We start from the raw sequence: 27,610 nt of genomic DNA on the forward strand, positions 1-27,610 counted from the left end.
TCCTCTGGGAAAGAGCATCTGTGTCCCAGCCAACATCCACTGCCATTTCTCAGTGGGAGATACCCCGCTACTATGTCAGCTACTGGGCCCTCAGCCCCATCTACACCTCCAACGGGAAGAACATCCAACCCAGCTGTTGTAGCCCCACCTGCACTTCAAGGAGCCACCACCTGAGCCTTGGGCCCACTTCCACCAGGAGGAGCTCTGCTCTACTTGTGCCTGAAGGAGTGGTCAATGGAGCCACAGCCCCCAGCTATACCAGTTGGAGAAAGAGAGTCCCCCTGAAGCACAAGATCCACCTACACGGATTAGAGGAAGAGATGCAGAGACAACAAGGTAAGATCACACTCAACAATATAAAGAGCAATGCCAGCAAGACCAGAACATCCTGACCCGGATGAAGCATAAGAAAACGACCTAAAAAATAACTTTATGAGGATGATTGAGGCCCTTAAAGAGGAAATGAAAATTTCTCTTAAAAATGGAGGAAAAAACAAACAAAAAATTGGAAGATGTCAACAAATCCCTTAAAACAACAACAAGACAAAGCAATCAAGCAAGTGAAGGAAGTGATTCAAGACGTGAAATCTGAAATAGAGGCAATAAATAAAACACAAACTGAGGAAATTCTGGAAATGGAAATTCTGGGTGAACAATCAGGAACCACAAGTGCAAGTATAAACAACAGAATACAAGAGATGGAAGACAGAATCTCGGGCATTGAAGATAACTTGGAGGAAACAGGTTCATCAGTCAAAGAAAATTTTAAATCCAACAAATCCTTAACACAAAACATGCAGGAAATCTGGGACACCATGAAAAGACCAAACCTAAGAATAATAGGGATAGAAGCAGGAGAAGTCCAACAAAGGAGCTCAGAAAATATATTCAACAAAATCTTAGAAGAAAACTTCTCCAGCCTAAAGAAAGATATGCCTAGAAAAATACAAGAGGCTTACAGAACACCAAATAGACTGGACCAAAAAAAAATCCCCTCACTACATAATAATCAAAACAACAAACATACAGAATAAAGAAAGAGTAGTAAGAGCTGCAAAGGAGAAAGGCCAGGTAACACATAAAGGCAGGCCTATAAGAATTATGACCGACTTTTCAATGGAAACAATGAAAGCCAGAAGGTCCTGGTCAGAGGTTATGCAGACACTAAGGGACCATGGATGCCAGCCCAGATACTTTACCCAGAAAAAGATTTCAATAACCATAGATGGACAAAACAAGATATTCCATGATAAAACCAAATTTAAGCAATACCTATCCACAAACCCAGCCCTACAGAAAGTACTAAAAGGAAAACGCCAACCCAAGGAAATCACCTACGTCTACAAGAACACATGAAATAGATGAGCTTACAGTAGCAAATCCCAAAGGAGGGAATTGAACACACAATGCCATCACCAACAACAAAAACAAAAATAACAGGAACTATCAATCACTGATCAATAATATCCATTAATATAAGTGGTCTCAATTCACCTATAAAAAGGCACAGGTTAACAGACTGAATACAAAAACAGAATCCATCCTTCTGCTGCATACAAGAAGCACACTTCAAACACACAGACATTACCTCAGTGTAAGTGATTGGGAAAAAACTTTCCAAATGGACCTAAGAAACAAGCTAGTGCAGTTATCCTATTATCTAATAAAATAGCCTTCAAACTAAAATCAATTAAAAAATAAAGAAGGGCATTTCATATTCATCACAGGAAAAATCCATCAAGAGGAAATCTCAATTCTGAACATCTATGTCCCAAACATAAGAGCTCCTACATTTGTAAAAGAAACATTACTAAATCTTAAATCACAAATCAAGTCCTACACACTAACAGTGGGAGACTTCAACACCCCACTCTCACCACTGAACAGATCTGCCAGACAGAAACTTAACAGAGAAATAAGAGAACTAACCAAGATTATGACTCAAATGGATTTAACAGACATCTAAAGAACATTCCACCCAAACACGAAAGAGTATATTTTCTTTTCAGCACCTTATATAACCTTCTCAAAAAATGACTATATACTCAATAACAAAGCAAACTTCAACAGATTAAAAAAGTGGAATAAATATCTGTACCATATCAGATCACCACAGCTTAAAGTTAGAATTCAACCGAAACATTAATTTTAGAAAGTCCACAAACACATGGGAAATTGAACAATGACCAACTGAACCACCACTGGATCAAGGAAGGAATAAAGAAAGAAATAAAAGACTTCCTAAAATTGAATGAAAATAACCTCACAACATATCCAAACTTGTGGGACACAGTGAAAGCAGTGCTGAGAGGAAAGTTCATAGCACTAAATGCCTACATGAAGAAAATGGAAAAATCCCACACTAGTGAATTAACAGAACAACTGAAAGTGCTAGAACATAAAGAAGCAAACTCACCCAGAGGGAGTGGATAGCAAGAAATAGAGAGCTGAAATCATTAAAATAGAAACAAAGAAAATGCAAAGAATCAATGAGACAAAGAGTTGGTTCTTTGTGAAATTCAACAAAATAGACAAACCTTTATCCAAACTAACCAAAAGACAGAGAATATCCAAATTAACAAAATCAGAAATGAAAAGGGGGACATAACAACAGACACTGATGACATCCAGAGAATCATCATCATGTCATACTTCAAAAACCTGTACTCCACAAGACTGGAAAACTTTAAGGAGCTGGACAATTTTCTAGATTAGTACCATGTACAAAAATTAAATCCAGAACAGATAAGCAACTTAGATACACCTGTAACCCCTAAGGAACTGGAAGCAGTTATCAATAGTCTCCCAACCAAACAAGCCCAGACCCAGATGAATCCAGTGCAGAATTCTACAAGATATTCAAAGAAGATCTAATACCAATACTCCTCAAATTATTCCACACAATATAAACAGAAGGAACATCATCAAACTCTTTTTGTGAGGCTACAATTACCCTGATACCCAAACCACACAAAGACACAATTAAGAAAGAATTACAGACCAATTTCCCTCATGAACATACATGCAAAAATACTCCATAAAATACTATCAAACAGAATTCAAGAACACATCAGAAAAATCATCCACCATGACCAAGTAGGATTCATCCCAGAGATGAAGGGATGGTTCAATAGAGAAAAATCCATCAATGTAATTCATCATATGAACAAGCTGGAAGAAAAAACTCACATGATCATCTCACTAGATGCTGAAAAAGCCTTTGACAAAATTAGCACCCCTTCATGATAAAGGTCTTGGAGAGAATAGGGATACCTAGGAACATACCTAAATATAAGAAAGGCAATATACAGTAACCCAACAGCCAACATCAAACTAAATAGATAAAAACCTGAAAGCAATCCCACTGAAATCAGGAACAAGACAAGGCTGTCCACCATCTCTATATCTATTCAACATAGTACTTGAAGTTCTAGCTATAGCAATAAGACAACAAAATGAGATCAAACGGACACAAATTGGAAAAGAAGTCAAACTCTCACTATTTCCTGATAATATTATAGTATAAATAAGTGACCCCAAAAATTATACCAGAGAGCTCCTACAACTGATAAACACTTTCTGTAATGTAGCAGGATACAATATTAACTCAAAAATATCAGTAGCCCTACAATATACACATGACAAATGGGCTGAGAAGGGAATCAGAGAAACTTCACCATTCACAGTAGCCACAAATAACATAAAATGTCTTGGGATAACTCTAACCAAACAAGCAAAAGACCTGTATGTCAAGAATTTCAAGTCTTTAAAGAAAGAAATTAAAGAAGATATCAGAAAATGGAAATATTTCCCATGCTCTTGGATAGGCAGGATCAACATAGAAAATATGGCAATCCTACTGAAAGTAATTACATATTCAATGCAATTCCTGTCAAAATCCCAGCACAATTCTTCACAGACCTTGAAAGGGGAATACTCAACTTCATATGGAAAAACAAAAACCCAGGATAGCCAAACAATCCTGTATAATACAGGATCATCTGGGGGCATCAGCATCCCTGACTTCAAGCTCTACTATAGAGCTATAGTAATGATAACAGCTTGGTTATTGTCATAAAAACAGTCAGGTAGATGAATGGAATGGAATCAAAGACCCCAATATTAACCCACACACCTATGAACACCTCATTTTTGACAAAGAAGCTAAAAATATAAAATGGAAAATATATTCAACAAATGGTGCTGGCTTAACTGTCAACATGTAGAAGAATGCAAATAGATCCATATCTATTGCCATGAACAAAATTCAATTTCAAATGAATCAAAGACCTCAATATGCATCCATCTACATTAAACCTCATAGAAGAGAAAGTGGGAAATATATTTGAATGCATAGGCACAGGAGACCACTTCCAAAATACAGCACCAGTAGCACGGAATCTGAGAGCAACAATTAATAATTGGGACCTCCAGAAAATAAGAAGTTTCTGTAAAATAAAGAACACTGTCAACAAGACAAAATGGCTCCCTACAAAACGGGAAAAGATCTTCACCCACCCACCTACTCCTGATCTGTTTCTGCTTGCCTGTGGGTGAGGATGTAAATTCTTAGCCCCACACCTGCCTGCTGCCATGTTGACCATGGGCTCACCCTCTAAGCAAGCCTCCAATTAAATGCTTATTTTAAATAAGAGTTGCCTTGATCACCATGCCTCTTCACAGCAATAGAATACTGACTAGGAGCCCTCAGAAACCCCAAGTCCCCCCCCAAAATACTTCTATAAGTTGCCTTGGTCACAGTGTCTTATCACAGCAGCAAAAAAGAACTCCTACAGAGTACAAGTAAGAGACCCTGACCATGTGAATGAGGTGAAGGATACCTGAGGGAGGCTCTTAATGTCATGAGATGAATGCACACATACGTACCCACATGCATGCATACACCCCACACACATACGTACCCACATACATGCATACACCCCACACACATACATACCCATATAAATGCATACACCCCACACACATACATACCCACATACATGCATACACCCCACACACATACATACCCACATACATGCATACACCCCACACACATACGTACCCACATGCATGCATACACCCCACACACATACGTACCCACATACATGCATACACCCCACACACATACATGCATACACCCCACACACATACGTACCCACATACATGTGTACACCCCACACACATACGTACCCACATGCATTCATACACCCCACACACATACGTACCCATATACATGTATACACCCCACACACATATGTACCTATATACATGTATACACCCCACACACATACATGCATACACCCCACACACATATGTACCCACACACATACGTACCCACATACATGCATACACCCCACACACATACATAAAATGAAAGTCTGATGGATGTCTCTCCTCTCTTTGGAATAATTCCAGTTGCTCCCCTTGTCCACCTGTACTTGGTAGTGTTACACACACACACACACACACACACACACACACACACACACACACTTTTTAGCCATTTCAGCAGGCGGTTTTAGTGTCTCATTGCTTGCCTTTGTGCTTAATCATGTTTTTGCAACACTGCAACCAAAATACTTGACAAAACCAACTTAAAGGAGGGAAGATTTGTTGGGATTCAGAGAGGTTTCAGTACATTATAGGAAAGCCACAGTAGCAGGAGCACATGGCAGAAGGAGCAGAGCCGTTAAGACAACCATCAAAGAACTGCAGAACCCACAAGAAAATGACTGCTGAACTTGTCAAGATGAGACAGGATGGTCCTTTAGAGTTCCTGCTTCACAAAGGAAACAGCCAGACACTCGCAGGACACAAAAGAAAGTGAATGGTGAACTTTGCCAGTACAAGACAGAACAGATCTTCAAATTTCCTGCTTCCCTGGAAAGTCTGCCAGACACTTGAGGCCTGTATGCTGAAGACGGATGCCCCGGTGTTACAGAAGATCTTCGGATGACTGTCCAGGCAGCCAGATATCTCTGCCATTGCTACAGTTTTGAAAGTTGCTTGCAATGCCCTTCCAGTTTACTTAGGGAATATTATATTTTTCTGGGGTCTTTGATGGAGTTGAAGATGAGATATAGTTTTCCTTAGTTATGACAAAAGATAAATTAGATATAAAACTTTAGACTCACAAAGATAGGATAGATGATAGAATATTTTTTTTAATTTTGCCAAAAGGCAAATAGACTAAATATTGTAATTATTATTCTTGCTTGGTAACCGTTTTGTTCCATGTAATTTTACTATGTTAAAGTTAAAACCTTCCTTTTCAATTAGACAGAAAAGGGGAGATGATGTGGGATGCCCTTCTGTATGCTGTGAATATATGTTGCTTTTATTGGCTGATGAGTAAAGCTGTTTCAGGCAGTGGCCAGACAGAATCCAGCCAGGCAGGAAATCCAAACAAAGATACAGAGAGAAAGCAGGTGGAGTCAGGGAGACGCCATGTAGTCACCAGGGAAGCAAGATGTGAAGTAACAAGTCATGTAGTCACCAGGGAAGCAAGATGTGAGGTAACAAGTCATGTAGTCACCAGGGAAGCCAGATACGAAGTAACAAGTCACTAGCTTTGTGGTAAAATATAGAATAATAGAAATGGGTTAATTGTGAAAGCTAGTCAGTAATAAGCCTGAATCATTGTTCAAACAATTATAATTAATATTAGGCCTCAGAATGATTACTTAATAAGCAGCTGTGGCGGGGGGGGGGGAGCGGAGAAGAGGGCAGGTGGGAGAAAAACCAGTCCAGTGGAACCAAACAGACAGAGAAAAGCTTCCAACTACAAAGAACTGCCCCTGGTGATCTACTTCCAACCAGGCCCCAGGCTCTTAAAGGCTTCATAGTCTTCAAAACAGTGTCACAAACGAGGGGCTCGTTGTTCAAAACCTGAGCCCTTGGGAGACATTTCAGCTTCAAGCCTTGAGTCTGGACCGCTTATTTTCTTTTTTCTCTTTTTCTTTTTTTTGGTTTTTACAAGGCAGGGTTTCTCTGTATTGTTTTGGAGGCTGTCGGTCCAGCCCAGCCTCGAACTCACAGAGATCCGCCTGCCTCTGCCTCCCGAGTGCTGGGATTAATGGCGTGCGCCTCCACCGCCTGGCTAAGTCTGGGCCGCTTATTTTCTATTTGTGTGTATACATACCTATGCATATGTGTGCGTGTGGCACATGAAGGGTTAGACTCTCCCATTCTACAACTGAGTGTAGCTTTCAGTTCTCTGAAGAGGACAAAACAGATGTCTCTCCCACGAAGGCCCATTTATCCACAATGACCTTATATTCAGAGGCCTGGGCCAGCCTCACAGTGTCTCAAGGACAAATCCAGCAGCCCCTCCTGAGTCACGTCCAAAGTGGGCCAAGTTAGTGCAAGTATGTCCAAAAAATGACGACCGAACCTCAGCCAATTAAAAATACACTAGCATAGCTGCTGATTGTCTAACCAATCATATCTGAGATGACCTAAGAGTTCCTGAAACTTCCCTTAGTTGTGCTTAAAATGAGCCTGCACACGCCTCTCGGGGTCTTTGCCATTTTGGACAGGTGAACAATCCCACATGCATGCTAGAATATTAATAAACACTCTTTGCTTTTACATTCTATTTGAGTCTGGGGTTATCCTTCCTCGGACTCTTACAGTCCGTGTGCAGGTGTGTGTGCCTCTGCATGTGGAGACCTGGAACTGTTGCAGATGGTTGTGAGCTACCATGTGGTTTCTGGGAACTGAACCCTCGAAAGTGCTCTTAACAGCTGAGCCGTCTCTCCAGCCCTATCAGGATTCATCCTATTCAGGGCTACTTGGTGCAGCCTGCCCCCTACCCTAAGCATCGAGGGCTTCCTCACATCCTGTGTTTCTTGCATGGCTTTTGAATGTACAAGGTCTTCCTGAAGGAATCACACTGCCTTACCATGAGTGCAGAGAAAACCTTCTTCAGGTAAGACAGCAAAAGTAGAAGCTGGGAAGACCGCTCATAAAATAATGTCCCTGCTGCATGAGGACCTCAGCTGGACCTGAACTGGATCCCACATATAGTGGTAATACTAGTTCTGGGAAAGCAGAAACAGAACATCTGGAGCTCATTGGCCAGGTTAATCTTATGGAAATTCCAGGCACTCCAAATTCAGTGAGACACTGTCCAAAAAAAAGACACCCCTGCTCTCTACCAGAGTATGCATGTGAGCATGCACACGCACGCACCCACGCACCCAGGGCTAAAAGGGACAGATGCACAGAGGCCCTGTGACACAAGGAAGCAACAGTTTGCATGAGGAAGCATGATTAGTAATTTAAGTGCTTATCTGACTGACAAGGAAGAAAGCAAGAGAGCCTCCGCGGAGATGGGCTAGCAGTGAGGGAGGACAAGGACAATTCCCAGATCTCTGGTTAGGCCAACACCGGAAGAAACCAAGCCTTGGGCAGCTACCAAAAGAGGCCCTGAAGGGCAGGCTAGGAACCACAGGAGAGTGGCCAGGGAAATGGCTGGGAAACTCCAGCTGAGAAGGAAGGTAGGCTAGCCAAGGACCAAGGGGAGGGTGACTGGGAAGTAGCAGGAGTTGAGAGAGAGCGGAGGGACACAGCAAGAACTGACAGCTTAAACCTGTGGTGGTGGCGCACGCCTTTAATCCCAGCACTCGGGAGTCAGAGGCAGCCCCATCTCTGTGAGTTCTCAAAGCCTGGTCTACAGAGCAGGTTCTAGGACAGGCTCCAAAGCTACAGAGAAACCCTGTCTCGAAAACCCGAAAAACAAAAACAAACAAAAAGAGCTGACTGCTTGGTGAGAGCCGAGCCAGGAGGGTCCCTGCCCCAGAGATGTCTAGGCTCCTGGAAGGTGCAGGGCAGAAAGTTAGTTCAAACTTAAGACAGAGAGCAGGGACAGATGGTCGCGGCTTCGGAGAGCTCAGGGGAGGTAACAAGTGGGTCTGTGTCTGCCAGGACCGGGTGAGGAGACAAACAATACCAGAAGACTCCAGGCCAAGCAGGCCGCACAGAGCAGACCGGGCTGTTGGGGTCCGAGGGGACTGGGAGGACCTGGTACAGAATCCAAGGGGGCGGGTTGGAGTGGGGGAGACAGGGAGGTAGTCCCTAGAAGGAAGCTTGGGAAGCGGTGGGGGAATGGGGCAGAAGATAGGCTGGGCAGGGTAAAGGAGGCTGTGGGAGACGGAAAGGACGGAAATGTGGGGGGGAAAGATAGTAAAAGGAGGCGGAGAATGGGGGGCGCTGATCGGAGGACTGAGGGCCAGGGATGGCCGGAAAGGCAGTGTGGTGCGGGGGTCGGTGGATGGGGCGGTGTGGTGTGGGGGTCGGTGGATGGGGCGGTGTGGTGCGGGGGTCGGTGGATGGGGCGGTGTGGTGCAGGGGTCAGTGGATGGGGAAGTGTGGTGCGGGGGTCGGTGGATGGGGCGGGGTGGTGTGGGGGTCGGTGGATGGGGCGGTGTGGTGCGGGGGTCGGTGGATGGGGCGGTGTGGTGCAGGGGTCAGTGGATGGGGAAGTGAGCTCCGCAGAGTCCGAGGGGGAACTGAGAGTCGGAGGACTGGGCGGGGGAGGATCCTAGGGGTAATGAGGGGCGGAGTGGAAGGATGGGAGATGGAAAGAGGGGTCTGAGGGGTAGTGGGCGGGGGAGGGCTGCATATGGGCCGGGTGCAGTCAGAGAGGCAGTGGGGGAGGCGGGGAAGGGAGTGAGAGGCTGGGGGAGGAGGGGTGAGCATGACAACGTCCCAGGGACATTCATTGTGGGGGTGGTTGGAGAACGGAGGGCGGGAGGATGGGCGGGGCAGGGTCCGAGGGACAGTTGTGGGTGGGAATGAGGGGGAGGATTGAAGGTGGTGGAGGCGGGGCAGCGGAGGATGAGTCCCGGGCCTATTCTAACTCCACTTTTTCTCCTTCCGCACAGCGGGTTTCCGCTTCCCTCCAGGGCACTGGGTGAGGCGGTGAGGCCGAGGCTCGACGAGGTAGCGCCGCTATGTGGCCCCGGGACGCAGAGTCGGAGCCCGATCCAGAGTCCCCGGACCGCCCCCGAAGTGGCAGGACAGTGCCCGGGCTCCGCGCCCTGTTGCCCGCGCGCGCCTTCCTCTGCTCGCTCAAAGGCCGCCTCCTGCTGGCCGAGTCGGTGAGTGCGCGGGCTCCCCGGGTACCCGAAGCCCAGTCCCTGTATCCCAAGCCCCAGTTCCTGCGCCTCCCACCCAGGAGAGTCGCGCGAAGTTTGGCCACCGCCCCCAAACTTGCGACAGCTTCTTCGGAGCTGAGCGCGAGTCCAACTCAGGCCGATCTTACCGGCTTCTCCAGCTTGCGAGACCCTCGAAAGGGACCAGAGGACACGGGTTTGAAGACTTAGTCCCCGCTGGCGCCGCGGCCCGGCTGCCCTTTGACCGACCCCTAGCGCCTCCCTGCGCTCGCTTAGCTCCTTCAGGCTTTGGTCTCCCGGTATGCACACCCTCCCACCTCCCCGCGTGAGACCCGACCACCCGTGGGGTGCGGATCCAGCGGAGTGGGACGAGCCTCCGGGGAGTGGGTGAGGCTGGGGCTGCGTAGTGAAAGTGCTGGCAGACTGTTGTCCCAGGGCATCGGACCAGCGGGGTGACTTCATCCCCTCTTCCTCCTTCCCGCTTGTCCCCACCCGACTAGGAAGGTCTCCTTTGTCCTCCTAACACTCCCGCATCGTCGCATGTGGGGCGGGAACTGGCACGGAGCCGACGGAGATGGTGAGAGGGCGTGAGGAAGGACGGTGGAAGGAGGAAACAGCCCGTGGCGACAGCCACTTGTTGCTTAGATCGCTAGCAACGTGATATCTGATCTGCTCCCACTTAAGGCCGGGATGGGGTGGGGTGCATAGAAAGTGAGACTAGGTGACAGGGTTTCTGCCCTAGGGGATTCCCCCTTGTACCCTGGGATACATGGAGGAGGCGTCAACCCTTAGGTCACTAGTAGAACCCAATACTTTGTACCAAGCAGACCTAGAACCCACTCTTAGATTGGCCATCTCAGATCTCTGGATGCCACCGAGGCAGGGGGACTTTGAATCACAGGCCATTGAGGAGGCTTCAGGCCTGCCCTACCCATGGAGAGGATGGGGGGGGGGCAGTCAGAACTCACAAGAGGTCCTTGGCCTAGCTAGATGCAGAAATCCAGGCCTAGGAAAATAAGAAAGGTAAGGGGTGACTTCACAGGATACAGGGGAGCCACTCCTAGTCATTTCTCCCCCTGGTCCCCTGCAAGTAGGGAGTCTGACATGGATAGGAAGCTAGAGGAAGTGGGCCCCAAGAATTGGGGAATGAGAAAACGGGACTCAAGGTGTGTATGTGTGTGTGTGGGGGTTCACCATAATCAGACTTAACTGAGGGGGAGAATGAGAACAGAAACAGGAGAGACATAAGAACAGCCTTTTAGCCAGAAATACAGTGGGAGCTGATGACCGGGAAACCTCAAAAAGCCTTTCTCTAAGTCTTGGTTTCCTGTTTGCCTAAGGGAAGCTCAGCTTCCCCCATGGCATGTTCAGGGAAGGGGGTGGGAGTGGGGTCCTAGAGATGAGTTCATTTGTCTGAAGCAGCCATAGTACTTCCTATGGGACATCAGAGTTTCCCCTTTAGACGCCTTAAAGTACTGAGCCAAGGACAGGCTCAACCCCGGCATAGTGACAGATATACGCCAAGGAAGATAAAGGCCTTTAATGTCCTAGGTACAGATGCGCTAGCCTCCTATTAGCTGGGTGACGCCAGGTCTGCTCCTTTTAAAGACAGGCTGTGAGTGATGCTGAGGAACACAGTCTATCAGTCTTAGAAAGAGTTATCAAGAAGTGGGCTTGAAAAGCCTCTGGCCTATCATCTTCATCTTGTTTCCCTGCCAAGCACAGGACTGACCCGCAACTATCTGAATGATATACAGCAGGGACCCATTGTCAATGCTGTCTCCAAGGGAGTTAGAATTTTGTTGAGATAGGGTTTCATGTATCCCAGGCTGCCTAAAACCTTCTATCTAAAGCTGAGGATGACTTTCACCTCTGACCTTCCTGCCTCCGCCTCCCACTCGCTAGGATCACAGACTTGTAGCACCACGCCCGGTTTATGCAGTGCTGGGGATCAAACCCAAAGCTTTGCTCGGACTAGACAAAAACCTTACCAGCTGGGCTACGTTACATCTCTGTCCTCATGCACAGTTCCTTTTAATGAAGATTTGCAGACGCACAAGAGTGTCAAGAGATCCGTAGTAACAGCCCTGCGTCCACCACCCCAACTGTACAGTGGCTGACACTGCTCCGCCTGCTTTCATCATCTGCGCCCATCAACCTCCCTTGTGTTCTCATGCATTTAAACTCAACTGCAGACATCAGTACATTGCAACTCCAACCACTTCGGCATGCCTGTCATCGTTAAATGAAGTTAGGGTTTTCGTGAAAAGCACACATCTTAGGTTTGGGGTGTGACTTTTTCGAAGCAGTAGCTGTTAGCTCCAGCTTGCCCCCTGTGGACACAGATGAGTTGGGTATGTTCCATTGTAGAGCCATGAAAGGAGCAGCCCCACAAGGTGGCCTGTGGGGAGGTGGAGGGTGGCTGTAGCTTCAAGATGAGGTCCTAGCAGGGGTTCAGCAAGGTATGGGGATTTGGGGTCCTGTCGTGAACTGGGGGTGGGGGTGGACAAGAGGGTTCGATTCTCCTTGCTCTCCCACAGGGTCTTTCTTTCATTACCTTCGTCTGCTATGTGGTGTCCTCGGCATCTGCCTTCCTCACGGTACCTCTGCTGGAGTTTCTGTTGGCTGTTTATTTCCTCTTTGCTGATGCCATGCAGCTGAATGACAAATGGCAGGGCCTGTGCTGGCCCATGATGGTAAGGATCGGGGAACCCAAGAAGAAAGGGTCGGCTGTCATCTGGGGTTCTGCAGTTCAGCCCTGCTGTCTTCCACAATGGTGGGCGGTTTTAATTCAGGGCCCTCACACCCCCACCCTGCCCACCCCGCTGCACTGGGACTACGGGACCTGATGCCTGAATTGCCCTGTGAGGCTGGGCACCCAAAGGTGGCTCCTGACCACCAGGTGGAGCTGTTGCTCTGGAGGAGGAATGCGCCTCAGCCACTGGCATTCAAGCCGTTTCCAGCAGAGTGGGGTAACTGAGGACTTGTGGGACTTCCTAGGTTCTAGTAGTCATCTGGCACCTGGCTGAGGACCTTACAGTCCCGAGAGAGTACCCTTCAGTGGATAAAATGCATTCTAGAGAATAGGCAGCAAAGGCTAGGCTTGAACTCTGCTCTCTGGAATTTATCTCCAGCATCCCTGTAACCACCTGGCGATAGCTGCCCTCATTGCAGACCCACCTTAAGGACTAAGCAGAGACCATGACCATAAATGGATCTCGCTGTGGCAAAGCCAAGCCTCCTGGAAAGCTCGACTTTCTCCACTTGCCATTTCTGCCAAACTGCAGAGGCAGCTATAGCATAGTCTACACCCTACTAGCCCCAGGGCAGAGAAAACTCCAGCTGGACCAGTGATGGGCAGTATAAACTGCTGCTGCTGCTGGAGGCCTGCAGAGCGAGAGATAACTAGATCAGGGCCTGGCCATGCAGGTGGAGCAGCACAGGGACTCCATGGGTGCTAGGGCTGAGCGTGTTGGGCCCCCTTGCTGTGTCACATGGTGGGAGTCGGAACCGTGTGGACATGTCCCTCTCTCCTCAGGACTTCCTGCGCTGTGTCACTGCTGCCCTCATCTACTTCGTCATCTCCATCACTGCCGTCGCCAAATACTCAGACGGGGCTTACAAAGCAGCGGGAGTGAGTGGCTGCCCTGCCCCCTGGTGGACATACCCAGCAGTGCCCTTCCCTGATGCTCCAGGTCATCCCCCTTGGCACCCGCTTCTACAGTGGGTCCTGGGCATATCCTGCCCCTGCTTAGGCTCTGGGTCCCTATGTGGGTCTCTGCCATTCCAGTCTAATTAAAAATTGTCCTGAGTTGAGAGGCTGTGTCTGCCAGGCTCACAGCCCATCTCCCTGTTTGCCATAACTCAGAAAGGCTGTGCCTGCCCATCAGTCCTGGTGGGGCCTTTTCCTCGGTGCTGCCTGCATCTGCCCAGTCTCCTGGTCCATGAGCCCAGAGTGCTTGTGATATTTCCATCCGCCCTGCCTGTGCTCCCTGCCATATGCCATGCATGTATCCCACAGGTTTTTGGCTTTTTTGCCACAATTGTGTTTGCAATTGACTTCTACCTGATCTTCAATGAAGTGGCCAAATTCCTCAAGCAAGGAGACTCTACAAACGAGACTACAGCCCACAGGACAGAAGAAGGTGGGTGACCACTCTGCATGGTTTCTGAAGAACCTTGCTGGTCACTTTTACTTGGGTTTTGCTTTTTGTATTTGAAACAGGACCTCACTCTGTGTAACTGGCCAGAACTAACTCACCTTGTAGCCCAGCCTGGTCTCAAACTCATGACAACCCGTATCTGACTTGTTTGGAACTTTGTGCAACTGGGCCAGGTACTTATGGAGCAGGCCAGCAGTGTTAGACAGAGTTGTTCCCAGGGCTGGTCTTGGCTGTAGGATCTTCTCCACTGAGTACTAAATGTCTGAGGTAGGGCATTTGGTTAGGTTTTGGGGTCACCAGCTTCCCATTGGGATTCCCATATACTGTCCCGCTGCTAAAAATGAATGTCATTCCAAACTCATTCCTGCCTGGTCTGTGGCAAACAGGTAAAATACTCCCAGATGCTGTCTTCCAGCCTTTGGAACCTGGAGCAAATGCTGGTCAGCCAGCTCAGGGATCAGAGCATAAACGTCCATGGAGACATGCATTTTGAATATTTTGTGTGGCATTCTTGGCCTATATGTTAGATATGACTATAGAAAAATGGCCCTACTTATACACCCCTGGATAATTGGTGAGGGGGAAGAACCAGGGCTTGGGGAGGAAGGTAACCAGCATCAAAATACAGCCACCAGTGCCAGGGTCAAGTACTAGTGAGGCATGAGGTTCCAGAAGGTTCTACAGAATAATCTTTAATAGCCAGATTCCAGGAGCCATTAAAGTTACACCACTAATTGAACTTAACATGATAAAATGTTTTATATTCATTTCATAACATAAAACATATAAATAACTAAACTTATAAAATAGCTTTACAAAAAAAGAAAAAGCAGCAGCAGCTTGCCCATTTTCTAGTGTATTTTAGTTCAGGGACAAGAAATTAGTTGTCTTTGCCTTGTCCTGCTGAATAGGGGTGGAGAAAGGGGTGCAGATGTACAACTCCAACATCCTCAAGTGAGAAGGGACATCTTGGGCATGCCTGAACCCCCTGGGAAGGAAGCATCTGGACTTTGGGCTGAGTAGAAGTGCCTGCTCTACCCCCTTGTGTCCCAAGGCCCAGCATGCCACGAAGATGGGAGAGGCTTGGCCTAGGGCTCCTGCTGGCAGTCTGGGGTCCCTCCTCCTACCCCACGCTCCAGGGACTGGTGCCAGCATCTTCTGTTTTCCTTTCAGAAAATAATTCCAACTCGGACTTGGACTCTGACTGAAGGTCTGTCTGTGCCTAGCAACTGGTGCCACTCAGGCCTCCCACCCGCACCGTCCTGAAGGGACCACGGGAGCATGGCAGTGGATGCCACAGAAGAGCCGACAGAGGAGCCGTCTCTCGAGGTGACACTCCTGAGCCTCACACTCAAAGTCGGCCGTGCTGGCTTCCTACTGCTGAGCTAGCACAGTAGGGCACTCTGAATATCCTCCCTTCTCCCGTTTCCGTCCTAAAGACCTTGAGCCTTTTAACCTCGCTACCCCACAGACGCAGCCGCATCAATTGGAGCCAGTCACCGCAGTTCATGTGGCAGCCCAGGGTGGGACAGACAGAAATCACGGCAGGCTGACCCACCCAGCCCCAGTGGGCTCTGCATGGACTGCTCCTATTCACTGCACTTTGTTGAGATAACTTTCAGGAATCTTTGTTGAAGAAGTTTCCCCTCACTGTGAAACAGGGAAAAGCCTGACTAGCCAAGTTCTCCATTGTAGGTCTGAGACCTTTTCAGAAAAGAGCCCAGAGACCTGTTTACCAGGGCCTACAGGCAGGAAGCAAACCAGTGCAGTGGCAGTGACAAAGTCACAAGTGGCTGGGCGGGCCCAGTCAAGCCCTCTCCTCCTGGGGAGGCTACAAGACATTTCCTCTGGGCACCTGGGCCGGCCTACTGGTAACACGGGCCTTCACTTGGCTGCTGATAGCGTGTATGTCATTGATGTTTTCTAACTTTTTTGTAATTTTTTTATTCAAAAGCAATGTAACAAATGTCATTTTCTGTGATCCGAGGCCCCATAAATGAACCAGAGTTCTGGGCCCATGTCTTGGGCATTTGTAACCTTCTTCCTACCTTGCATGTGAATCCCCTCCCTAGAAGACTGCCACAGTGGATTAAAACAAACTGACTACCTGCTTGGAGTGTGCCTGACTGAAAAACTCACCTGCTGCCTACAGTGCCTGCCCTTGTCAACACAAGCAGGCACAATGGGTCCTGGTGGCTGGTGGCAGTGCCGAGGCAGGTCACGTCTGCTGGGCACCAGGGCAGCGTCTGACCACTGCTGATGCCTTTAACTCACTCCTCCAGTCAAGGCGGTAAAGGGTAAGCAGAGACCCTGGTTAGGGTGATATCCTCAACAGTCAGAACCTGGGGCTTCGTGAGCAGCTGCTTTGAGGACCTCAGCCAGCGCTCAGGACCAAGCACACAGCAGAGCATTCTGCTCGCGGTCACTGCACACGCCGAAACACACGGAGGGTCAGATGCAGAGGCCGACAGGCTGTGCAATGCCCTGAACCTGGCAAACTGCTACTTCCACAGTCTGGTTACAGCCTGCTGACTGTGACTCCATGTCACCCCCACAGCGAGCTCGCTGCAAAAGTGGGGTCTAAAGCTTTTGGGGAGAAAAAAGAGACTAAAACAGTTTTGTATGTCCATTTATTAAACAAGAACTCCTTCATGACAATACAGTATTCATTAGTGATTAGTGTTGAGAAAATTATTTCCCTCTACATACAAAAATACAGATTTGAACACTATGAAAACAATCAAGACAAGTACCATGAAAAATTGGTCCTTCAAAGGAAATTGGGGTGGCTGAGGGCAGTGTGAGGCTTAGTCTGCTGTCAGGGACAAGTGTCACGGGACTCCCACATCACTTATTTCAAGCACGGGGAGGCCCACCCATGGTGACCATGCCAGATGGGCCTCGAGGCCAAGTTCAGTACTGCAAACAACCCAACTCAGTTGACTCAACAGCCTTCACCTTGGAATGCCCACAGCCATGTCTACAAACTGCCAGAAAGAAAAACTTGAGCTGGGCGTGGCGGCACACTCCTATATCCCAGCGTTTAGGAGAAAGGGGCAGGATGATTGCTACATGGTAAAGGCCATCCCAAGACTACCTAGCAAGACCCTGTCTCAAAGAAAACCAGACAACAAATAAAACGTGGTAGCTATTAACATTGTCCCTACAAAGTGCCACTAGTTAAATCAAGTGCCAGTGGCCCATCCTGGCAGAAATCTGTCATTCAGCCACCTGATGACTTTTTTTTCCCACAGAATTACATGTTTTGACTCTTCAAAAGGACAAAAACAAAGAGCTACAAGTTAATGTCTCAGAGAACCCGTACCTTTACTCAGCAACGCTCAGAGAGTTTTTCCTGACCCAGACAACTCCACGGTACAGGGCCAGGAAAGCAGAGTGAGTGCGTAGGTCACCCTGTGCCCTGGCTTTATCCAGCCTGCCACAGCAGGGAATCTACTGCTCTCTGGCCGCCCAGAATGCAGGCCATCCCTCAGGGGCATCCACAACCCCACCTCGAATCCAAGTGGGGTGGGCCCCAGAGCAAGGCTAGGTGCTGCTAGGAAGCCGTGGCACTCGGCCTCTCCTAGGAGACAGCCAGAGAACAGCCTGAGGCTGGCCAGAGTGGGAAGGCAAGGAGCCAAATGCAAGCTCTTCCTGCCAGACCCAGAGAGCGGGAAGGCAGGGCACAGGTGACCCTTGACAAATGCGACCACTTTCTCCTCATTGTTGGTGAGCAGCAGCTCTCCCAGTCTAACAGTGGAATGATGTCAAATAGTATTAGAGGAACATGACTTTTTTTAAAGAAATGTCCTCTGACCCTCAGAAGCAATAGCAAACGTGCGGAGTGGGAGGAGTCACTGGAGGGAGTCTGACTTTGAAATTTCAAACACACAGGGAATTTCAGAGGAAAATGGCCCAAATTTCAAGACTGGTATTGTGAAAAGCAATACTGAAAGGACATTATCATGCTACAAAAATAGTGTTATCTGTCTTAACTAAATGCCCCCCCCATTCCATGACTGACAAGAGTGCTTGTGTGACACATGGAAGGCACCAAAGGTGAAGAGATCATCATAAAGTACACAAAGACAAAACTGCCTACTTAAAAAAATACAGACTGCAATAAATAGCTTAGTGTTTCTGCCACGGGCTCCTAAACTCCTATAAACTTCAACACACAGACAGCTTCACTCCCTAACATCCTTCTAGATGGAACCATGTCAAACAAAATCAAGTCATTTAAAAGCAATTATTTTAGGCAAACGGGTCAATTTCATCATGATGTGAATTTTTTAAAGGGTTAGGAAGGAGAGAGTTGGGAACAGGTGAGTCTGGGGCACAGCATGTCTTGTTCTTGCCCTCTCTAGCTAACTTAAGCCCTAAATGGTAGTCCTCTTCACTGCCACGAAAACGGAAACAGAATTGTGAAACTTGCTAAGTCAGTTCTGAAACCAAGGGAAACAAAGGCAGGTTAGTGGAAGGAAGGAAGCAGTGTCAGTCACGCCTGGCCCTGCCTTGCGTTGGAGGGGCGAGGTCAATCCTGCTGTGGTATTAGCAGCATCTCTCTTCAGAAACAATTATGAAGGAAAGGCAGTCCACTCAGCCCTGCCCGAATCCCATTAACAAACAAGGCTGACTGAAATGGCCACACACGTTCTTACCATAATTACAATCAAACAAGTTCCATTAACTCACCATGGTCCAAGTGACCCTTAACCAAACCTCACCTCAATCAAGTTTCAGAATAAAAAGGTAAACTAATGACACAAATACACTGTTCAAGGTCCTATAATCTAAAGTTGATCCTAGACAAGTGGCTAATGCTTTGAGCTCAATGGATTTGTGCCCCCTCAACCCACAGATCCCCTTTCCTCTTAGGCATTTTTTTAAATAGGAGAAACTAGAAAGGGGGGAAAAAAAGCCCAAAGCCTCAGAACTTACATCCAATGCTATATTGACTATCATGAAATTCAAGAGAACATTCCCTTTTAGAAGAAAATTCTAGATCTAACATGAATGGTATTTTCTTTCAGAGGTAATGGCTAAATAAACATAGCAGGTCAAGTATTTCAGATGACTTTCTCAACCAGAGAGATCTGATTTCTTTTAAAGATGCTGCTAAAATGAGAGAAACAACAGATTAAGGAGGTGGGCATTAACAAAGCCAAGAGAACGGGGCTGTCAGGTCTGCATCCTGCCTGGAATGCACCTGAAGCAGATGTCACCGGCTCAAACCTAGCCCAGATGCCAGCACTGAGGGATGGGGGTCTTCAACATCCAGCTCTTGACTCAAGTCCACTCGGGGAGCATAAGACCTCACTCTTCCGAAGAGGAGGAAGTTAAGGACATGCTTCTGGAACAGCAGGGGTTATGAACAAACACATCAAGCGCCATCTAAGTTGTCACATTGCTCCTACTGCAGCCTCCTCACACCAGGCCTGTCACGCAAACCTCGTGTATCCATCAAACCTCGTGTATCCATCAAACCTCCGGCCTACTGGCCCCCTATGGGGGCAGGTGCTGATAAAATCAGTGAGAGAAACCCTAGATTATGCAACTTTACGGTAACTAAAAGGTACTTGGAGACATCACACAGTAGAAAAGCAGTTTTCTTTTTCCCTGCTTGAGAATCAGTCAACTTCTGCCATCTTCTTAGTGTCCCTATTGCTATGTAGATGACACCTTGAGAAAAGGCAGTCAGGCAGGAGCACACTAACCATGGACTACTGTGTGTTCTGAACAGAGACGGCAGAGTAGGAGCCACCTACATGGTCACTAAATTAGACACAAGTCTCCAAGCTCCTAAGACTGACCAACAAGGAATCTGACATGGGCAGAAATGAATTCTCAGGCCACCTCATAGATAGGCAAGGAGTTTCCTCCAAATAGTACAGTTGGTATCATGCACAGAGATAACCAAGACTCATTCAAGGCAAGCAAGAATTCACATATGTGCAGGGACAATAAAGTTAGACCTTCATTTCTTCTAAGACTGCCTGAACCACTAGAAAAACTTCAAAGAAGATACTAGAAACTTGAAAAGAGAAGAAATGTTTTCAGGTGAGCCATGAAACTCTCCAGAAGCATCCAGCCGAGGGTGGAAGCCAGGGATACAAGGTCTGCCCATGTGTATGAGCCTTCCAGCCAGCGGCCTGTAAAAGGACCCCAAGGCCAAGTGCTCACTGCACAAGGACCAGGGTGTCCTTGCTGGTTTCCCTGTGCCCAGGCCCTGCCCACTCTGATATTTTAGCATATCGCTAAGAAAGATGTGGGTACTGGGTGTGGGCAGCTTACTGAATTTTGCTTTTTTTTGTAGACAAAAGCAATCTGCCCTGCATGGCTATCTACTTTAAATAGAAATTCTCTGAAGAGAATTCATTCCATCACAGTGTTCGCCCTTTCTGGGAGCCAATAAGTATCTTAAGGTTTTCTTGTCTCTCCATTAAAGGAAAAAGGGCTTACCCTCTGTGCCTTTGGCAGGAAGGGTTGAAGAGAGTGGTGGTGGATGACACCCAGTCAACAGACATAGCGCCAAAATACACTTTCTCTGAGGATGACACTGTTTACATTCATCAAAACTACCAAATGCGGAAGGGCTTCAACCCCACGTCTCCATGACCACACCAGATGTTCCCAACAACTGTATTTCCCTTTGAGTTTTGCTCCAACTGGGAAAGCCAATTCATCCCAAAGGCAAATGGAAAAAAATCTAAGGATGACTTAAAATGCCCAAAACCTAAGTGACATTGGTCCATAGTAGACATTAATAAACACAAAAATATGCTTTTTTTTTGCAATTTGCAGAGGCTATTTAAAAACTCCAAATCTAGATTATCTTCTATTTGCACAGAGGCATGACAGGAAAAATATAGGTGTCTTTGCATTCACTGTAGGCAACCATATTCCCTTCATGGCTTCTCACCACGTTGGTTGTAGGAGTGGGGCTGTGCATCACGCCATCAGAGCGTGTACAAACCACTTCTGGCTCTATGGAAGCTAGTTAAATAGTACAAGGGAATACATATACAAAAGCCACGGGGAAGCTCCATAGTACAAAGGATATTAAATAGTTACTGGGATATAAATAATTACAAAGATAACAATTCTGACACTAAGATGCAACTAACTCTCAAGTCTTTCAGGCCCTAAAACACCACCACTGCTATCATATCTCAGTATTCCCGGTCTCAATGGGCCTCAGGATTAGTTCTTTCAGCTGACAACACTCTCAGAAGGCCTCCTTTCAGCACATGAGAAAATGGTTTTATTGAAATGACTTGGGAAACGAGCAGCAATCCAGTCTGAATGCTTCTTTCTTCTGGCTCACTTCAAAGGTGGCCTGTTCCTGAGGCCTAGTAACATGATGAAGCCCAGGGCGGTCCTTCCAAGTGGGCCCCATCTGATGCAGGCCAAGTCTTTGTCACCCTATTTTAAAGGGAATTCTCCAAGGGAGAGAAGCCCAATTTTGATTGTGTAGACATACACAACACATGCAAAATAACCATGTAAAACTGACAGATAAAAATCCATCCACTCCCCCACATCACAACATACAACAGCTTCAAAGTTGGTAAAACACAAGGTGTACTGACAAGACTCACAACATCCCAGGACAGACATCTCTATCAGGAGCTGGGCAAGGGCCAGATGCAGGCTGTCCTCTAGAGGAGAAGAGAAACAGGGAGGAGAGTTACACCAGACTAGCTGTCCTTTGAACACATGACCTGGACTACTGTCATTATGGAACTACAGCAGAACTGGATTAAACTAGATGTTGGGTTTAGGGAGCCAGTCCCTAGTACTCCCCTGCCCTGGCCCCAATCAGATATAGCCTGATCCTGTTTCCTGTGGACTCCTGAGCCCTGCAGTGGTATCTGACATAGCCCCTTTGCTATTCACCCATACAGCACCGCTCTTCCCTGAATGATGCAGAGCCATGGCACCATGGCACACAGGGGCACCTCCCCAGACTTTCCTCCCCAGCCTCGCCACCGTTTGTCTCAGTGGGAGATAGTGGGGGCTCTCTACTATTGCAATATCTTTCTACCAGTCATGTCTTCTCCTTGGTGAGGCTACACACAAAATATTATTAGAGCTACAAGGTCTGTAAACATCAACAGTTCAGAGTGAGAACCTGACATGTTAAAACAATTTTCCAAAAAGTTATAATTAGTCTCTAACAACAACAACAACAACAAAATTACAGCATCATAGGGGCCTGCTCAATTCATTCACCACCAAGATAAATCTTCAGTTTATCAAGAACCAATCCAAAAGCCAGATGTAACTAGGATTCCTAACATGTTCCAGGACTGGTGTTCATAGTAAGGACACTCAGGCACTCAAAATGACAACAGTGCCTCATGGCATATCTGTGGAAAGATGTGTCCTGGAGCAAATTCAAGTATTTTCAAATCCTAGATAAACTGACCCTGAAACACTTTAGAGCTTGTCTTGGATATCAGAGAATTACACATGTCCATACAATAGAAGTGTGAATGTGTCATTTTGTAACACACTTACACACACACACTGCCTGCCCCCACATACACACATGTGATCCATGAGGCCAGCAAGTGGGCAAGTGCCTTGGCTAGTGGAAGGACTGTTTCTTCTGCAGCTTTCACCTAAGAAGGAACAAGCGCTGAAACTGCAGTTCAGCCTCAAGATATGTAAGGCAGGCAGGGGACTGGCAAAGATGATGGTCCTCTATCCCAGGGAGTGAACATGGACCACAGGAAGGTGATTCCTTTGAGGAAGAATCAAGTGATTTCTCAGCAGGGTAGGAGACAAACGGTCACTGTCCTGTGAGTCAGTGGTCCCACAGGGCACTAGATTTTCCTGTCCCTGTAACATAAAGACCTGGCAAGGAGGTCACAGGAGCACATCCATTCACCAAGCCCCTCAAAAGTCCCACCCAGGCCATGCTGGCTGCCTAGATGCCCTGGACATGGAAGACAATGAGGGTGGATCTAACCAGCCAGACTCAAGACCCACCCATAGCTCTCTAGGGGGCTGTCCAAGAACCTCACTGGTAATTCCAGCCCTGTACCTCTATCTTATGACATATAGTTCCCTTCTCAATGCCATTTCATAAAGTCTTGACTCATCAGAAATACACATGACAGGATGGCTCAGAGTCAAATGAGACTGCGTGTTCTAAGACAGACAGTTAAGACCTAGCGCAGTCAAAGAAGTCTGCTGCTCCCACAGGCACCCAATGCTGAAGGACCTGGGCTCTTCAGGCCACCACAAATCAGTCACTGGGCCACTCTAGGCACCCTTTCCCAAAGTGAATTTTTACCAAACAGGACAAAATTCAACTGGATCACACAAAAATCTGACGTGCTGAGAGAAAGAAAACTTGATTAGAAGAATGGGTGTGAGGGCAGTGGGAAGAGACTCCAGAAGGTTCTCATGTGTCCAGGCGCTGGATCTCAGGGCGACTGTCCACATCTCTGGATTCAGTGCGAGCTCGGATGTAGTCATTAGCACTCTGCTGGCGAAGGCTGACTCTCCATTTCTGCACAGCCAGGAATGTGCTCACTGCATAGGCTGCCGTTGCCAAGAAGCCAAATATCTAAAATACATAGTCACAATTTACCCTTGTGCATGAGCACTGAAGCTGAAGCTGAAGCTGAGTGTTGTCATAGGGACCCAAGCCTTGCGCAACCCCTTCCAGCAGAACCAGATCCCCAGCCCTACTTGATGCATAGCTGTTAGCTGGCTGAAGCCATGTGACCCACAAAAAAATCTAGGCTGGCATGAAGTCAACTAAGAGGTCTTTTGAATCTTCTAAATCTATTTCCTTTCTTTTCTTCTTTTTTTGGTTGGTTTTGTTTGTTTGTTTTTGAGACAGGGTTTCTCTTTGTAGTCCTGGCTGTCTTAAAATTTGCTCTGTAGACCAGGCTGACCTTGAACTCACAGAGATCTACCTGCCTCAGCCTCCTGAGTTCTGGGATTAAAGTATGCTCCAAAACTATCTGGTTTGTTTACTATCTCTCTGTGTCTGTCTGTCTGTCTGTCTGTCTCTCTGTGGGGGGCAGCTTGCTCTCTCTCCCTCCCTCCCCCCTCTGAGTGGGGGGGCAGGGGTGTCAGGAATTTGGAGGTCAGAAAACAGCCTATTTAAACCAATCTAGCCTGCTTACCACAGCAGCAATCTCTGCTCCGGTTCTGTGGTTTAAAGCCGCCAGGACAATTGAGGCAATAAAGAAAAAGAAAGTGCTGAGTCCAGTGTTGACCAAATCCTAAAGAAAAAGAAAAAAGTAGAATCATTTGCAAAGCAACTGAAGAACTTTCCAGCTAAGACCCATGAGCTCATTTCTCTTGTGCCTCAGTCTCAGTGTCACGGGAGACTGCGCACTGGAAGGAAAAGAGAGTAGTAATGATTTACAACATACCCTTAACTCTTGTGTTACCAACCCTGACTAAAGAACAACCAAAACTGGTAGCAATGCTTATTATTGAGAGTTTGGGTTGATTCATTCACTTGCAGTGCTGGACATGGAACCCAAGTCTTTTATATATACAGGCCAACAGTCTACCACTGAGCTACCTACCCACAGCCTTCTAGTGCCATCTTTTTTTGTTTTGTTTTTTTTGAGACAGGATTTCTCTATATTGCTTTCGAGCCTATCCTGGAACTTGCTCTGTAGATCAGGTTGGCCTGGAACCTACAGAGATCCACCTGCCTCTGCCTCCCGAGTGCTGGGATTAAAGGCATGCGCCACCAACGCCCGGCGAAAACACACTCTTTTATTATTAATAGACTTTCAAGCTTCTATGTCACCAAAGCCTGGAGGATTTTCAACAAGCTTCATGCAAAGTGAATGAGGTTACTACACTACCAACACTGGCTGGTCCCTCAGGTCTAGCCTGATTCCCAGAGGTTGTTTTTTTTTTCCTTCTATTTTTCTTTCTTTTCATTTTTTAAACATTTTATTTTTGAAACAGAGTCTCAAAAGTAGCCTTGATTGGCCTACAATTCATTAGGTAGACCAGACTCAACCTCATTGAGATCTGGCTGCCTCTGCCTCCCAAGCGCTGCGATTAAAAGCACATGCCACCGTACCCTGTCAACACTATCTTAATAGTACACACCTGTGTGGCAGAAACCCAGAAGCCAGGGCTCCTACTGGGCTTCTGCCTGGGCTGGAGGAAAGCTGCAAAGTAGGGAGCGTGGGCTCTGTTCAGTGCTGCTTTCCAGCTATCATATTATTTAGCACACCAGTAACTGCTAACACGGGCACACTTCTGCCTGGATCCACCAAATCAATGCATAACCAGGAGCACTTGCCCAAACAGTGACCTTAAGACATTGATGCCTGCCTATAATCTCAGCACTTGAGAGGTGGCGGCAGGAAAATCAGAAGTTCAAGATCATCCTTGGTCGCATAGTTATTAGGAGACCAACCTGGAATACATGGGATCCTATTTCAAAAATAAAATAAAATCTAGCATATAATTTTCCTCTACTTTCAAGGCTACAACAAAACCAGTTCAATTTACAACTGACATTAACTTTTCTAATCAGTACCTCCTTTAAGCAATCCCTACCCTCACCCCACCCCTTTTGTCTTTTGCCCATCGGGACACACAGGGACTGTGTGATAAGACGGATCTTCCCTGCTTCATGCCCCAGGACATACCATGACAGCAGTCCACTACACCTCCTGTTTCTTCCACAAAGTCACCTTTTCCTCAGGTGCCTGCAGGAACCATGCACCAGCAAGAGTCAGAGCCACGCTGGGCTTTTCCATGGCTCTAGGCACTAGGGTGAGAGTGTATGGGCTGCAGTCCTGAGTGAGGGCAGGGGATCTACAGACAACCCTCCTCACTCTCCCAGAGCCATGATGCCTCTGGGTTCCCGCACAGGTAGAGACTGTGAGGCACTATTGCGCTTTGGAATACCTCCCTCAGTGATTCCCTCCCGTCTTATACGTGTTCATATACAAAGCAAGAGCAAGAAACCATGACATAAAAATTCTTTTCATTCAAGAACAAATAAAAACAACAAAGTTCAGGAAATTGGGACTGACAAGTTCTGAGTATATCAGGCCAATTAGCAAGAGGGTCCAAACGAGGCTCAGAACCCAAGGTACTAAGAGAGGATGCATTTCCTCTGCAGACCTTCATATTGTCAATTCTCTCAGAATCATATTTTGCTGGGTTTTGAGACAAAGTCCTGTTATATAACCCAGAAAGTCTAGTTCCTTATGTAGACCATGAAGACCTTGAACTTGCAGTGATCTTCCCATCTCTGCCTTCAAAGTCCTAGGATTACAGGTGTGAACCATTATACCTACCAGAATTAATATTTTCATAAATGGCTCTTGGGTCTAGTCTGAAAAATATGCAAATGGATTATTTTTTCCCACATTCTACAAATAGCAAAATAACCTCCAGGTAAGTGTAAATACAAACGAGATCCTGGAAAGGGCCAACACAATTTTGTTATGATGTTTTACCATTGAGTTAGGATTCACTTTACTTGTGTAATTTTACTCAACCAGTGAAGAAATTTAAAACTTCATAGCTGAGTTATGAGGGAGTGTTCAAGTACCAAAATGAACTGGAGCTACACATGACAGGAGAGATTCCCTTCTCCGTGAGAGTCAAGCAGCATACTCACTGTCAGATTCCAGTTGATCTGGGGGATCCTCATGTGAAGGTTGAGACTGAAGAGAATCAGCAAGACCCCAGTCACCACAAATGCACTACAGCTTACGAACTCAAAAAAGTAGAGGCCTTCGCACGGGGAACACTCCATGATGGTCTCGATGCAGATGAATGCAATCAGGGCCAAAATCTAGCAAGAAAAAGTATGTATGTATGTATGTATGTATGTATTCAGTACACATCTATGGATATACATGCTTGCTGTGCTTTTAAATACAATTGAACAGTATACAGCAGCAGGGTTCTACTCTACTGAGATTAGTGTTACCGAGAGAAACATGACTAGCTTCAGCTTGTAGGCAGGAACAGGTAGAGGAATTGGAATGGAAGGTTAAGTTCCTAACAAAAACAGTGAGGTCCCTCCACTGCTATACTGAAACCAGTCACGCATGCTGCGGCCCTTCCAGGCCCTTTGGTCCTCTGGAAGAAGGAAGAAAGGAGGTATCTCTTTAGCATGTTAGTGACCCCTTCAAATTCCCTAAAAAGAAGCTGTCCAACTCTCTTCACTTTTCACATACGAAAGACAAAGAAGCTCATATGCATTTGGAAAGTGGGTCACTGGATTTCATCAATAGGTGGGCTGGAAGTTTACTTTTAAAAAATAAACACTTTAAATCTTTGAATAGAATCAATTTCTTCTGAAAAGCCAAT

General features: G+C 46.9%; 2 protein-coding genes across 4 annotated transcripts in view; one reads left to right on the forward strand and one right to left on the reverse strand.

The window, feature by feature from the left end:
• The first annotated feature begins 8,372 nt into the window (after window positions 1–8,372).
• On the forward strand, window positions 8,373–16,389 carry Cmtm3 (CKLF like MARVEL transmembrane domain containing 3). Of its 3 annotated transcripts, none has more exons than XM_021232164.2 (7): window positions 8,373–8,501; window positions 9,888–10,103; window positions 10,280–10,417; window positions 12,659–12,814; window positions 13,657–13,752; window positions 14,140–14,263; window positions 15,455–16,389. In XM_021232164.2, exons 2-7 carry the CDS (start codon window positions 9,957–9,959, stop codon window positions 15,487–15,489), a joined length of 696 nt encoding a protein of 231 aa, XP_021087823.1. In that variant the 5' UTR covers window positions 8,373–8,501; window positions 9,888–9,956; the 3' UTR covers window positions 15,490–16,389. The 3 variants fall into 3 exon arrangements, with proteins under 3 accessions (XP_021087823.1, XP_040596714.1, XP_005078706.1); XM_040740780.1 differs by lacking the exon at window positions 8,373–8,501 and adding an exon at window positions 8,906–9,027; XM_005078649.4 differs by lacking the exons at window positions 8,373–8,501; window positions 10,280–10,417 and having other exon boundaries at window positions 9,819–10,103.
• Window positions 16,390–16,894: 505 nt separating this feature from the next.
• The window catches only part of Cmtm4 (CKLF like MARVEL transmembrane domain containing 4), a 50,207-nt gene continuing 39,491 nt past the window's right edge, over window positions 16,895–27,610 (reverse strand). The window contains exons 2-4 of the mRNA XM_005078650.4: window positions 26,913–27,089; window positions 24,430–24,528; window positions 16,895–23,861 (exon numbers count right to left, since the gene is read on the reverse strand). Coding sequence (XP_005078707.1) covers window positions 23,697–23,861; window positions 24,430–24,528; window positions 26,913–27,089 — 441 coding nt within the window. The 3' untranslated portion in view covers window positions 16,895–23,696. The remainder of the gene's footprint in view (window positions 23,862–24,429; window positions 24,529–26,912; window positions 27,090–27,610) is intronic.

This window comes from Mesocricetus auratus, unplaced genomic scaffold (genome assembly GCF_017639785.1).
Source record: "Mesocricetus auratus isolate SY011 unplaced genomic scaffold, BCM_Maur_2.0 Super-Scaffold_100714, whole genome shotgun sequence".
Lineage (NCBI taxonomy): Eukaryota > Metazoa > Chordata > Mammalia > Rodentia > Cricetidae > Mesocricetus > Mesocricetus auratus.